The 14,861-nt window shown below is 42.1% G+C and overlaps 1 protein-coding gene across 2 annotated transcripts in view; it reads left to right on the top strand.

Annotated features, from left to right (window-relative positions):
* Positions 1-14,861, top strand: part of doc2d (double C2-like domains, delta) — a 34,531-nt gene that overhangs the window by 8,919 nt on the left and 10,751 nt on the right. For both annotated transcript variants that reach the window (XM_053236164.1, XM_026928160.3), the window contains exons 5-8: positions 5,445-5,554; positions 13,888-14,014; positions 14,111-14,167; positions 14,276-14,400. In XM_053236164.1, the coding sequence (XP_053092139.1) occupies positions 5,445-5,554; positions 13,888-14,014; positions 14,111-14,167; positions 14,276-14,400 (419 nt within the window). The remainder of the gene's footprint in view (positions 1-5,444; positions 5,555-13,887; positions 14,015-14,110; positions 14,168-14,275; positions 14,401-14,861) is intronic.

Here is a 14,861-nt window from a genome sequence, read left to right on the forward strand (position 1 = left end):
GAAGAACTAGAATTAGAAGAGAAGAAATTGAGAGTGAGAATGAGAAAGAAAAGAAGAGAAAGAAGAGAAACAAGATAAGAAAGATGAGGAGAAAAAAGAGGAAAGAGGAGAGAAGTGTAAAAATTAAAGGAGTAAAAAGTGAAGAAGAGCAAAGAAAGGAAGAAGGATAACATTTGGAGGAGGAGAAATAAGAAAGCAGGTGAGATGGAGAGAAAAGGGAGAGAGAAGATGAGAAAAAGAAGAGGAGAAGAGAAGACACTTGTCTACATACGCCATCCAGAACCACGTGTTCTCTTGAAGCCATTCTGAGCGAGTAGAAGTGTTTTCTGAGTCGGTGGCGTTCGGGACGCAGCCCAGCTGTAGAAGACCGAGCTGGAGCTTCGCCACTCCTCCATCATCCAGCCTTTAATTCTCACCATTAACCACCGTTTACATTCACAGCCGAGTGTCTCTTCCTGAAAAGCCCAGAATAACCTCATGCTAAAAGCTCACACACATCATCAGCGTGGTTATTCCGAGACACACTGCGTGATAAAGCAGAAGTTTCGACAAAATGTAAATTTTCCCTGTTACGCCCCGTGTTGCTTTATTTAAGAGTTGTTTCAAGATTTCAAAGTTTAGCTACAAAGCTAATCTAGCAAAGAGGAACGGGAAGCTCATAGCCTACAGGTTAGCGTCCTACAAGCTACAGTCCATACGTCCAAAATTTACATCAGTATTTACGTGAGGAAAGTTCCTGGTATTCAGAGTCAGTGAGGAAAGTTGCTGGTATTCAGAGTCAGTGAGGAAAGTTGCTGGTGTTCAGTGTCAGTGAGGAAAGTTCCTGGTGTTCAGTGTCAGTGAGGAAAGTTCCTGGTATTCAGAGTCAGTGAGGAAAGTTCCTGGTATTCAGTGTCAGTGAGGAAAGTTCCTGGTATTCAGAGTCAGTGAGGAAAGTTCCTGGGATTCAGAGTCAGTGAGGAAAGTTGCTGGTATTCAGAGTCAGTGAGGAAAGTTGCTGGTGTTCAGTGTCAGTGAGGAAAGTTCCTGGTGTTCAGTGTCAGTGAGGAAAGTTCCTGGTGTTCAGTGTCAGTGAGGAAAGTTGCTGGTATTCAGAGTCAGTGAGGAAAGTTCCTGGGATTCAGAGTCAGTGAGGAAAGTTGCTGGTATTCAGAGTCAGTGAGGAAAGTTCCTGGTATTCAGTGTCAGTGAGGAAAGTCGCTGGTATTCAGAGTCAGTGAAGAAAGTCGCTGGTATTCAGAGTCAGTGAAGAAAGTCGCTGGTATTCAGAGTCAGTGAGGAAAGTTCCTGGTATTCAGAGTCAGTGAGGAAAGTTCCTGGCATTCAGAGTCAGTGAGGAAAGTTCCTGGGATTCAGAGTCAGTGAGGAAAGTTGCTGGTGTTCAGTGTCAGTGAGGAAAGTTCCTGGTGTTCAGTGTCAGTGAGGAAAGTTCCTGGTATTCAGAGTCAGTGAGGAAAGTTCCTGGTATTCAGAGTCAGTGAGGAAAGTTGCTGATATTCAGAGTCAGTGAGGAAAGTTCCTGGTATTCAGTGTCAGTGAGGAAAGTTGCTGGTATTCAGAGTCAGTGAGGAAAGTTGCTGGTGTTCAGTGTCAGTGAGGAAAGTTCCTGGTGTTCAGTGTCAGTGAGGAAAGTTCCTGGTGTTCAGTGTCAGTGAGGAAAGTTGCTGGTGTTCAGTGTCAGTGAGGAAAGTTCCTGGTGTTCAGTGTCAGTGAGGAAAGTTCCTGGTATTCAGAGTCAGTGAGGAAAGTTCCTGGTATTCAGTGTCAGTGAGGAAAGTTCCTGGTATTCAGAGTCAGTGAGGAAAGTTCCTGGTATTCAGAGTCAGTGAGGAAAGTTCCTGGTATTCAGAGACAGTGAGGAAAGTTCCTGATATTCAGAGTCAGTGAGGAAAGTTCCTGGTATTCAGAGTCAGTGAGGAATGTTCCTGGTATTCAGAGTCAGTGAGGAAAGTTCCTGGGATTCAGAGTCAGTGAGGAAAGTTCCTGGTATTCAGTGTCAGTGAGGAAAGTCGCTGGTATTCAGAGTCAGTGAAGAAAGTCGCTGGTATTCAGAGTCAGTGAAGAAAGTCGCTGGTATTCAGAGTCAGTGAGGAAAGTTCCTGGTATTCAGAGTCAGTGAGGAAAGTTCCTGGCATTCAGAGTCAGTGAGGAAAGTTCCTGGGATTCAGAGTCAGTGAGGAAAGTTGCTGGTGTTCAGAGTCAGTGAGGAAAGTTCCTGGTATTCAGAGTCAGTGAGGAAAGTTCCTGGTATTCAGAGTCAGTGAGGAAAGTTCCTGGTATTCAGAGTCAGTGAGGAAAGTTGCTGATATTCAGAGTCAGTGAGGAAAGTTCCTGGTATTCAGTGTCAGTGAGGAAAGTTGCTGGTATTCAGAGTCTTTGAGGAAAGTTCCTGGTATTCAGAGTCAGTGAGGAAAGTTCCTGGTATTCAGAGTCAGTGAGGAAAGTTGCTGGTATTCAGAGTCAGTGAGGAAAGTTCCTGGTATTCAGTGTCAGTGAGGAAAGTTGCTGGTGTTCAGTGTCAGTGAGGAAAGTTCCTGGTATTCAGAGTCAGTGAGGAAAGTTCCTGGTATTCAGAGTCAGTGAGGAAAGTTCCTGGTATTCAGAGTCAGTGAGGAAAGTTCCTGGTATTCAGAGTCAGTGAGGAAAGTTCCTGGTATTCAGTGTCAGTGAGGAAAGTTCCTGGTATTCAGAGTCAGTGAGGAAAGTTCCTGGTATTCAGTGTCAGTGAGGAAAGTTGCTGGTATTCAGAGTCAGTGAGGAAAGTTCCTGGGATTCAGAGTCAGTGAGGAAAGTTGCTGGTATTCAGAGTCAGTGAGGAAAGTTCCTGGTATTCAGAGTCAGTGAGGAAAGTTCCTGGTATTCAGAGACAGTGAGGAAAGTTCCTGATATTCAGAGTCAGTGAGGAAAGTTCCTGGTATTCAGAGTCAGTGAGGAATGTTCCTGGTATTCAGAGTCAGTGAGGAAAGTTCCTGGTATTCAGAGTCAGTGAGGAAAGTTCCTGATATTCAGAGTCAGTGAGGAAAGTTGCTGGTATTCAGAGTCAGTGAGGAAAGTTCCTAGCATTCAGAGTCAGTGAGGAAAGTTCCTGGGATTCAGAGTCAGTGAGGAAAGTTCCTGGTATTCAGTGTCAGTGAGGAAAGTTGCTGGTATTCAGAGTCAGTGAAGAAAGTCGCTGGTATTCAGAGTCAGTGAAGAAAGTCGCTGGTATTCAGAGTCAGTGAGGAAAGTTCCTGGTATTCAGAGTCAGTGAGGAAAGTTCCTGGCATTCAGAGTCAGTGAGGAAAGTTCCTGGGATTCAGTGTCAGTGAGGAAAGTTCCTGGTATTCAGTGTCAGTGAGGAAAGTTCCTGGTATTCAGAGTCAGTGAGGAAAGTTCCTGGGATTCAGAGTCAGTGAGGAAAGTTGCTGGTGTTCAGAGTCAGTGAGGAAAGTTCCTGGTATTCAGAGTCAGTGAGGAAAGTTCCTGGTATTCAGAGTCAGTGAGGAAAGTTCCTGGGATTCAGAGTCAGTGAGGAAAGTTGCTGGTATTCAGAGTCAGTGAGGAAAGTTCCTGGGATTCAGAGTCAGTGAGGAAAGTTGCTGGTGTTCAGAGTCAGTGAGGAAAGTTCCTGGTATTCAGAGTCAGTGAGGAAAGTTCCTGGTATTCAGAGTCAGTGAGGAAAGTTGCTGATATTCAGAGTCAGTGAGGAAAGTTCCTGGTATTCAGAGTCAGTGAGGAAAGTTCCTGGTATTCAGAGTCTTTGAGGAAAGTTCCTGGTATTCAGAGTCAGTGAGGAAAGTTCCTGGTATTCAGAGTCAGTGAGGAAAGTTGCTGGTATTCAGAGTCTTTGAGGAAAGTTCCTGGTATTCAGTGTCAGTGAGGAAAGTTGCTGGTGTTCAGTGTCAGTGAGGAAAGTTCCTGGTATTCAGAGTCAGTGAGGAAAGTTCCTGGTATTCAGAGTCAGTGAGGAATCTCCACCCCTGAATGCACAAGTCTCACGTAACTTCTGAATGGCGCTTAAGCCTGTAGTTACGTCTGAGGTCTGAATGTGCCAATGTGATTGGCTATCCACATTCCCATACAGGGGCCAGAAGATATCTACTCTGCTTGAAATATTAGTCAGAAGCCCATCACTCTCATGCTAGTCGTGCATCATGACACAAATGCACACTTGCAGAATGCGAAATTATGATTGTGAAAGTAATTAAGTTCAAAATGGCACATAGTGATTATTCTTTCATTAAACACATCATTAAACAAATTGTTTTCTTCTTTCCATCAGACTGAGATCTTATTCGGATTGACCTCAGTCCATTGAGCCATCAGTCGCATTATTAATGGCGTATTAGGCTGCAGAATGTAAATAAAGTTGCTGATGTTTTGAGTGAAATTTTCTCTACAATTATATGAACAGAATTGTTTTGGCTAACTAGCTATCATACTAACTAAGAGCTTCAGAACTTCAGTGGCTAACTACAGAGGAGTTGACTAGATTCCTCACCTATCCAACTTCATTTGAGCTGATTACGATGCAATCAAGGGGAAGTGAATGAGGGCGTGTTAGAAGAAGGATTGGAACACAGCCCCATTTATAGGCATCATAGCAGATTGTATTGAATGGAGTTCAGAAATTATATTAAGAAATCAAGATAAGAACAAGGTACAAATTGCTATGTGTGTGTGTGTGTGTGTGTGTGTGTGTGTGTGTGTGTGTGTCGCCATGATAAGTGTGCTACCTCAATTTACCGATAATTACACAGATGGACCATAATTGGTCAGCTTCGGTTTGGGAGTGTGACACCTGTTTGTATGTGTCTTCTTGGACATGGACCAGATTTTTCAGAAAAGACAGAAGGCATGGTGATGAGTGGTGTGTGTGTGATTGAGTGTGTGTGTGTGTGTGTGTGTGTCCTTTCTCGAATGGCCAACAGATTTTTGAGGACAGGAGAGACAAAAGAGAAGGTAATGAAGAAGATCTGTGTGTGTCCTGAGGGAAGGAAAAAAAATGAAGCTCATCTCACTCTAACATGCCACACATATGGACTAATACACACAACATCTGTTTCATGGTCAGCCGAGAATATAGACAGATACCGAAAGACCTTGCTTTATTCCTGATCAGTTTTGTTATTTTGTTGTTTTGCTTCGAACAAATCAGAAAATGACAGATTACTGCCTGGTAATTTATGTCAATGACCAGTGCCATCACAGGAACAGCCACCTATTTTACACCCCTAAACTGTCACCCAAAACCTTTTCCTCCTAATTTGTGTCTGCAGTGTAGTGCCATTCTTGCTTGGCTATAAACAATGTGTATTAAAAATTACTTGCAGTTCTAGTGGTATGAAAATTACACTACAACATGCTAAGTTTCTCAGAATAAACACATTACTCGCACTGACACTCTACTGTCACTAGTGCACTACATGATTTAAGACATAGCCTTTCTGTCTTTCTTTGCACAGGCAAATAAATTGCGCACAAAGACCCTGAAGAATACTTTGAATCCAGTTTGGAATGAGACCCTGGTTTACCATGGCATTACCGCTGCTGACATGACAACAAAAACTCTCAGGTACGAATGCCATTGTCCATACTAGTACTAGAAGAAGTACTAGAACTGCAGTCTCACTTGGGTACCAGTGCTGTAGTCCACAACCAGGTACCTTTACTGTAGTCTACACTCAGGTACTAGAGCTGTCAGTCACACTTAGCTATAGTTTGCACTCAAGTACCAGAGCTGTAGTCCACACTCAAGTACCAGAGATATAGTCAGCACTCGAGTACCAGATCTAGGATCCACAACTAGGTGCCTGAACTGTAGTCTACACTCAGGTACTAGTGCTGTATTCCATACTCAAGTACCAGAGCTGTAGTTCACACTCAGTACCAGAGTTATAGTCCATGCATAGGCTCAGGTCCAAGAACTGTCAGTTATACTCAAGAACCAAAGCTGTTGTACACACTTAAGTACAAGAGTTATAGTCAATGCTTTACTAGAGTTGCAGTCCATGCTAGAGTACCGGACCTGTAGTACCCTCTCAAGAATAAGAGATGTAGCCCAAAACTTGGGTACAAGAGATGTAGGCCTCACTCAAGTACTAGAAGTGTATTCCACACTTGGGTACAAGAGATGTAGGCCTCACCCAAGTACTAGAGCTGTATTCCATGCTTGGGTACAAGATCTGTAGGTCCCACTGAGGTACTAGAGCTGTATTCCACAATCAGGAACCAGAGCAACAGGCCCCACACATGTACTAGAGATGTATTTCACACTTGCATATCAGATCTGCAGACCCCACTTAGGTACTAAAGCTGCATTTCACACATGGGTACAAGAGATGTAGACTGTCCCCGAGAGCCTGTAGTCTACACTTGGGTACTAGAGCTGTAGTCCACACTCAATTACCAGGCTCCTCAGTTGGACTACAGTTCTTGCATCCAAGTGCACACAACTAATTTTGTATTTTATTGTGAACTACAACTCTAGAACTCAATTACCAGAGCTGTAGTCCACATTCTGATTAAGAGATGTAGACCTAAACCAGGTTCCAGATTTGTCATCTATAAATGGAACCTAAACAGCGCGTATTCCACACTAGAGCCGAGGCCTGCATTTGGTTCCACACTCAGGAACCTGAGTTGTAGTCCACACTTGAGTAATAGATCTATGGTCTATACTCAATTACGAGAGCTATAGCATACACTTGAGTACCAGAGTTGTAGACTGTACTTAAGTACTTGATCTGTAGTCCACACCTGAGTGATAAAGCTGTAGTCCACTGCCAAGTTGTAGAGTAGTAGTTCACAATAAAGTACAAAATTTGTTGTGTGCACTTGGATACAAGAACTGCGGCCCCACTGAGGAACCAAAACTGTGCTCCAGGTATCAGATAACAAAGATTGGGAACTTGTACTTGGGAACCAAAGCTGTAGCTCTACTCATATACTAGAACTGTAATTCACACAGTTGGATACAAGAGTTGTATGCCCCATGTCAGTACTATAGCTGAATCACACACTTGATTATGAAAGATTATCAAGAGACATTATCTACTCTTGGGTAGTAGAGCTGGAGCCCACACTAAGGGGCCAGAGTCACAAAGCTGTAGACCACACTAAGGTGCCAGAGTCACAATGCTACAGACCACATTAAGGTGCCAGAGTCACAAAGCTGCAGACCACACTAAGGGGCCAGAGTTGTAGTCTATACGTAAGTACTAGATCTGTAGTCCACACTTTGAGTAATAAAGGTACAATACTTGTTATGTACACTTGGGTACCTGAACTGTGGTCCACACTAAAGAAGCGAAGCTGTAGTTTGTATTTGTGAACCAGAACTGTAGGTCCTACACAGGTTCTTGAGCTGTAATTCACTCATTTGGGCACAGGAGTACAAGGTCCCACATAAAAGCTAGAGTTAAAGTCCACAAAAGATTTGTACTTTATTGTGAACTACAGGTCTAGAGCTTTGGAGTGGACTAGAACGTTATTATTCTATAGATCTAGTACATCAGTATAAACTACAACTCTCGTACTCAAGTGTATGTTATAGCTCTAGTACACATAGAGCATTCCAAACTGTAGGTCTCATTCAGATAGTCCACACTTGGATCACAAAGTTGTAGTCCACACTTGGGACTGTGAACTGTGGTCCACACTCAAGTACTAGAGCTATGGCATACATGTGAGTATGCGCGTTATAGACCATACTTAAGTACTAGAACTGCAGAGTAATAAAGCTCTAGTGTACTCCAGAGTACTAGACCTGTAGTTGACAATAAGGTACAAAAGTTGTTAGGCATGTTCTAAAAATAAAAATAGTGCTGCTGTCATGCTTACTGTGTGAACTACAAATCCCACGAGTATCTCTGCTTACCTTATTAATCACTGAAGAGACTTGCTAATGGTGTTCTACTTCTCTGTGTGTGTATGGGTGTCAAAAGCAACTGAGAAGAGTGATGGAAGAAAGACACATCAGAAGATAAAGGAGATGAGGTAGGAATGAGGGAGCTAGGAGAGAGTGGAAAGGGAACGGTACCATTCGGTGGCACAGTAGGACACAAACCTCCGGCGATCAAACAGACTCACACACTTGGGTCCATCCTGCTGTGTGAGGGCATGTTGAGACACAGAGAGAGAGAAAGATATGGAAAGACAGAGAAAGAATGATACACAGCCAAGAAGCTCTCCCTAGGAGTCTAATGAAATGGAGAGCAGGAGGGGAAAGAGATTATTGAGAAGGCGTGTATGTGTGTGTGTGTCTGTGTGTGTGTAAAGAGAACAAGATGGACCATTCATTTCAACGTAAAAGAAAGATGATTCAAGACCGAATGCGCTATAATTTCTATGGCATTGGTTAAAAAAAAAGACAGGAAAAATCTCTTCCCACCCTCTTTAGTCAAAGTCTGATAGGAACATGTTTTCAGCTGAGTTAGCAAGAAAAAAAAGTGGAAGTTAGCACCTTTAACAGGCCAGTGATGCTCAAAGTATGTGTGGCAGATTGTGATGAATAACTGAGCTAGCTGCTGATCCTCAGAATATTCTCTCCATTGTCATTTATAAAGTAAAAATAAAACTCGTTAATCATGCATGACCAGAGATAAAGCAGCGGTCACACAGGGTTTTTGTCTCACTATTTTCTTCTTAAATTGGAGCAAAAATCAATATTCTCTATGTTCCCAGGACCCCATATTTCCAAGACCCTATGTTCCAGGGTATATGTGTGCTGATCTGGGAAAACTCCCTGGATGTCTGGAATATTTCACCAAAATGTTTTATTTAGGTTGATTTCTAACTTTGCCTTGGCATCTGCTACGGAGGTCATGTTGTGTAAAGAGCCAGTTTATTAAACACAGTGGTAAAAACAGTCAGTCTCCCTAAAGACGGCTAATAAGACGTTGATCGAGTTTTGGATAGTGGCGTCATAGTGAAATGGATGTAAGCCTGTTCAATGCAGTTTTTAATCAGATAGTGGCTGTAAAAATGCCCACAATGCTCCTGTGCCATCACATCATCATTAAAACAGACATTTAAAAAAGAGTGCTTACACACTTTGTACCATGCATAATTTGAAAATGTTTAAATGACCTAATAAAGATGTTAATAACAAGATATTTTGCCAGCAGAACAGAACTGATAGAATGAATCAGCTATTATTTTCCCCAATAATGTGAGCAGAGATCAGTCAAGTGAAGAGACGACTACGATTCTGATGCTCCCAATGACCAAACACCATGTTCCCAATGACCACCATTTTCCCTGAAGACCAATCACTGACAACCAACGTTCCCAGTGACCTATCACTGATCGCCATTGTTCCTAATGACCAATCACTGATCACCAACGTTCCTGATGACCAAACATAGATCACCATTGTTCTCAACAAAGAATCAATTATCACCATTGATCCTAATGACCAACTGACTGATCACCATTGTTCCCCATGACCAATCAATGAAAATCATTTTTCCCAATAACCAATCACTCGTCACCATTGTTCTTGACGGCTAATCACTGATTACCACTGCTCCTAATGACTAATCACTGATCATCATTTTTCCTAATGATGAATCGGTAGCTATGTTTCCATCCATGTACTGTATGTTTATGCGAATTTTGGGATACTGTATAAAAAACGCTGGATGGAAACACCAGATGTGAATAAAATTTCTAAAATGCGCATAAAAAACCTATGCCCTCAATTGAGGTGGATAATGTTTTTATTTGATAAGAAGACATGCGCTGAACTAAGATGGAAACACATTTACAGAATAAATTCCTCTATGTGCATCAAAAAAGTCATGTGATTGGATAATTGGATGAGAAAAGTAAAAATGGCCCCGAGTGAGAGGTACAGTATGTTCTGATAGACACCGAGGTCCGAACATTTTTTACCATAATTTTTGAAAAAAAGTGACTTTAATTCTTGATGGAAAACATCAATGAAACACACAGATTTTCCAAGAAGTGCGAGCAGAGATGATCCTTAAAGGATACGAGAAACCTTGGACTGTTGTACGAAATAAATGGAAGAGCCTTAAGCAGAGATATATGGAGGAAAAAAGAAAGCTCGGACGTCTGTCTGTCATCAAAATGACTTGATATAATTACCTCCTAGAATTGTCTCACATGATTCCGTTCCCAAATATCAGGCATCCACCTCAGATCGAAAGATAACACGAGGTTTGTGAAAGCGTTTCGCCTGCGCACTCTGAAGTGCAAGTAATTTATTATATCGGAAAAAAGAGCCGCTTCCCCGGTTGCAACAACTTCCATTTGTTTTGATACTTTGCGCCAGTTTCCCCGGAAGTGACGAATTTGTTCTCTTGAACACATGGAATGGAAATGGTGCTTTATTCGCAAATGTTTTATGTGATATTCCAATTTTTCACATAAGTTAAATTCACAACTTGGATGGAAACATAGCTAGTAGTCAGCTTGGTTGTAAACTCTCTTCGTGGCGATACTTACTATTACTAAAGTGAGTTATTCCGTCCACTATTCCGTTACTACCACTTCTTCATTTTTTCTGCATTTTTCACAGAAGTTTTTGCTGAGTATCTTCAGAAAATCGTCCTTCTCCATGTAACATGTTTTGTTACAGAAAAAAAGATCATGATCAGTCAGTGAATATGTACATTAATCTCACATCATCTAGCGAGTTTTTGAGCATGCATTAGCTATTTTCCCCTGAAAGAGTTGGTGTGAATAAAAATAGTGCTAATGCACTCTAGCGTTACTGTACTCTATAATAAAACTATTCAGTAATAGCTGTAATAAAAACACACCATGCTCTTAGAGTTGACCTTTTTTGAACAGGTTTAAATGGATTGTACTGTATGGTTGTAATTCTTCATAATTTGTCCCGCTGTCCTGCACAGCAGGAAATGCCAACACCTCAGCAGAGCTGTGAGAGAGAGAGTGATGAATACGCCTACATTTTTAGCCTGTGTCTCGCACCTCAGCTCACATCATGCTGTTTGTTTATGAGCACATGGGGAAACCAGAAGGACCTTGATGAAGCCTCGTGTCCTCACTCGTCCTTGTACCAGGACAATGGAATGTAAAATGAACAGTTTGGACAAACAGATGTCGTTTTTACAGCCCAAATACTTGAAACTAGGCCAAGAATTTCAGATACTGTAAAGGAAAACACATTTTTCTTTGCATGGGAAAACAAGTGCCCCGTGGTGTGCACGCATTTCTGATTTGCAGTGTGTGCCTGTTTATCATCACGGCCATTATCCGCACCATAATCCCTCTTTTCCAGAAACAGAAATTATTCTGTACATCATATATACTCTATCTGCACTTACACTTTCCCTTTGTTTGCCACGGCATATGTTAATTTTTCCAAATGCAACCTTATCACGTGATTGTCACATTACTTCCTGTTTCATTGACATTTATGGCATTTGGCAGATGCCCTTATCCAGAGCGACTTACAGAAGTGCTTTGAAGTTTCTATCAGTAAATACATTCTGATACTGGTTCTCTAGATCACAGACTAAGAATACCATCAGGTAGAAAAACTCTGTTGGGAAGGTAATATAGAACAATTCTAGTGGCAAGAATCTAGATCCAACTGAGAGAGAATAAATTCAAGATAGAACACCTTAAAGCACACAGTTTCAAGGTTGGTGATGGTGGGAAAGCAGAGGACATGGAACATCTTATTGACATAGAAAACCAGACTTTTGCAGCACTGGAGCAGTGTGATTAGTTGATTGTTGGTAAGAAATGGACATTACTAACAGACTGCCGACCATTTTGCAAACCTGCATGCACAAAAGCGACGTATGGAATTCCGCAATTGATCCACAGTTCGTAAAAAATTCTTCTATGAGAAAGCAAACTTGTGATTCAATTATCCATGCCAAGCGTGAAAGGTTTTGTGCTATAGCTATGATTCTAATGTAGCTAACAAGTAATGGAGGCTTATAGCCTCCAGTTCAGCATCGTCTCAAACAGACTCGTTGATGTGGTTTCTGGCACGCTGTTTTCTATAAACATGAACATGGCAGAGCTACAAACAGTCAAAGCTCCATCACATTCTGTCTCAGGCCCCGCCCACACAAACACTATATAGATATTTTTGAAATTTTTTATTTTTTTCTCTGTGTTTCTTTTTTTTGGGCTCCCAGGTTTTGGGTAAATCAATATGAAGCGTTTTGAAAAGTGGCTGGAGATATTTTAAAACTACTAAAAGTTACAGCGTGAACCTGTGCACGGCCATTGCGTGTTTTTAGCGTGCATTATGAATGCGCTAGGATTTCGTTTATCACGGCTGCTGATCAGGTTGTTACTTTGTGCTCTGTAGTTTCTCATTGGATAACATGTTTACACTTTAACTTCACCTCGTGCTGAGACAGGAGCGCTGTACTGCTCCTCAATCCACTGCTCTGGCGTTACAGATGGCACTCAGAACACAGATTTTGGTGTTTTTCAGCATTTTCTTCATCTCTAACACTCAGTACACAGCTCTTAACATTATCCACCTTTTTCCTGAATGCGGAAGTCTCACCTGGCTCATACCGGAAACCTGTTTTACATTTCCGCTCTCTGGTGTTTATAGTCAAATTACCGTTGGTCCCTAGCTGATAATGTGATATTAAACTTGTGAAAATGGCTAAAAAAAGCATATGGCTCCATAGTGCTGACACTTTACAGTGTCTCGATGGCCGTCTTTTGATAGTGCCTCACCCGTCAAAGTTTAATGGCCGGGTAGATGACATGAAGCTCTGGCCTGAGGTTAGCTACACTGATATTATTAACTACTTCGTTTAGTCTGAAGGCGTTGATGGCAAAGAACTCAGAAATTACTAAAGCAAAGAAGCATATAATCACCTGCACAGCAATAAAATAGGCCAGGTTTTATACAGGAAACACGATGACTTTATGCTAAACACACAGCTTGGGTAATGCTGAGAGAAAGTGGAGTGATAGAGACGCTCGACTGATCAAAGCAAGTATTTTCCAGGAATTTCTTGACTTTATTGTTGTTTTTGTGGCAGCTTGACCCTGAGCTCATTTTTATTCTTACTAACACTCAAAAAGTTCTTAAAAAGGTTCCTACAGAGACTGGAACAGAACAACAGTACAGCAGAACTGTAGAACATACAATAGTATGGCGGTGCTCATGGGTTTCTCAGGAAAAAGGTGGATTCTTTGAGTCATTTGATGTGACAGTTTACAGCACGCTATCGCCACCTGCTGGACTGGGTGCTCATGTAGTTCTTGTGTTTTTGTGTGGGTGGAAATATTTCCACGATCACTGCTTGTGTGGACAGGAATAAAAACGACACTTTCAGAAATATCCGTATGTACTCTGTTTATGGAAGGGGCCTGAGCACAGAGTAGGGCGTCACTCAACACCAGCATCAGACTCAGGTAAGGGGCGTGGCCTAAAATCCAAAGGCGGAGCTTTCGCCTACATTAGAAGTGATTCAGTTCACATTTTATTTGTTTACTGAATTTAAAAATAAAAACAGACTAATTTTTAATTTACTTTATGGTTTATTTCTGAGCTGTACGACAACTTTTGAGTTTGAGGCGCGTGTGTGAAGATTCTGTTCTGGACTTCACCCAAACGTCTGCTAACATCCGCTCTCGGTGATAATGAAAGAGGAACGATGCCAAACACTGGAGGGTTTTGGAACAGAGCGTGGATGCTGGAATGAACAAGCTGTCAACCCCCTGTGTGTGTGTGTGTGTGTGTGTGTGTAACATCTGTCAGGTATGACTAATACATCAGAGGAAGGAATTGGAAGATGACTCTGTCTCTCTCTCTCTCTTTCTGTCTCTCTCCTGTCTCTCCATCTCTCCCTTGGTCTCTCTCTCTCTCCTTGGTCTCTCTCTCTCTCCTTGGTTTCTCTCTCTCTCTCTCTCTCTCTCTCTCTCTCTAAGGCTGTGTGTGTGTGATATGGACCGTTTGGGTCGTAACGAGTTTATTGGTGAAGTGCGAGTCGCTTTAAAGAAGCTCAAAGAAGGAGAGAGCAAACGATACAACATGGGACTGGAGAGAATCGCACAGGTACAGTGGTGTGTGTGTGTGTGTGTGTGTGTGTGAGTGTGTGTGTATTTGTATTTGTATGTCTAAATGTCTAATGTAATCCATAATTCACTGCAGGTGCGAGAAGGTAACAATCAGACGGTGGATCAGAGTTCACAACTAGCAGAGGAGGAGGTATACACACACACACACACACACACACAAATACTGATTAACAGAACATTATTGATTTTTCCAGCCTCACTGTCTCTCTTTGTGTGTGTGTGTGTGTGTGTGGGACAGCGGGGACGTATCCTGGTGTCTCTGTGTTATATCGTGGAGAAGACGTGTTTGGTGGTTGGGATTATTCGCTGTGCTCACCTTGCAGCGATGGACTCTAACGGCTACTCCGACCCCTTCGTCAAGATGTGAGTGAAGCTAGGGATTTAGGGTTTAGGGTTTAGAGTTTAGGGTGTAGGGTGTAGGGTTTAGGGTTTAGGGTTTAGGGTTTAGGGTGTAGGGTTTAGGGTTTAGGACTAGTGCTAGGGTTACTTTAGGGTGTTAATTTATTAGCAGTTGGGATTATGGTCAAAGGCAGGTGTTAGGGCTAGTGTGAGTTAAGGGCTTTAAGGATTAGAAATTGGGGTTAAGGTCTTTAGGTATTAGGGTTAAGGGGTTTTAGGATTAGGGATTAGGGTTAAGGGCTTTAAGGATTAGGGATTAGGGTTAAGGGGTTTTAGGATTAGGGATTAGGGTTAAGGGGTTTTAGGATTAGGGATTAGGGTTAAGGGCTTTAAGGATTAGAGATTAGGGTTAAGGGGTTTTAGGATTAGGGATTAGGGTTAAGGGGTTTTAGGATTAGAGATTAGGGTTAAGGGCTTTAAGGATT

Source organism: Pangasianodon hypophthalmus, chromosome 8 (assembly GCF_027358585.1).
Source record: "Pangasianodon hypophthalmus isolate fPanHyp1 chromosome 8, fPanHyp1.pri, whole genome shotgun sequence".
Classification (NCBI taxonomy): domain Eukaryota; kingdom Metazoa; phylum Chordata; class Actinopteri; order Siluriformes; family Pangasiidae; genus Pangasianodon; species Pangasianodon hypophthalmus.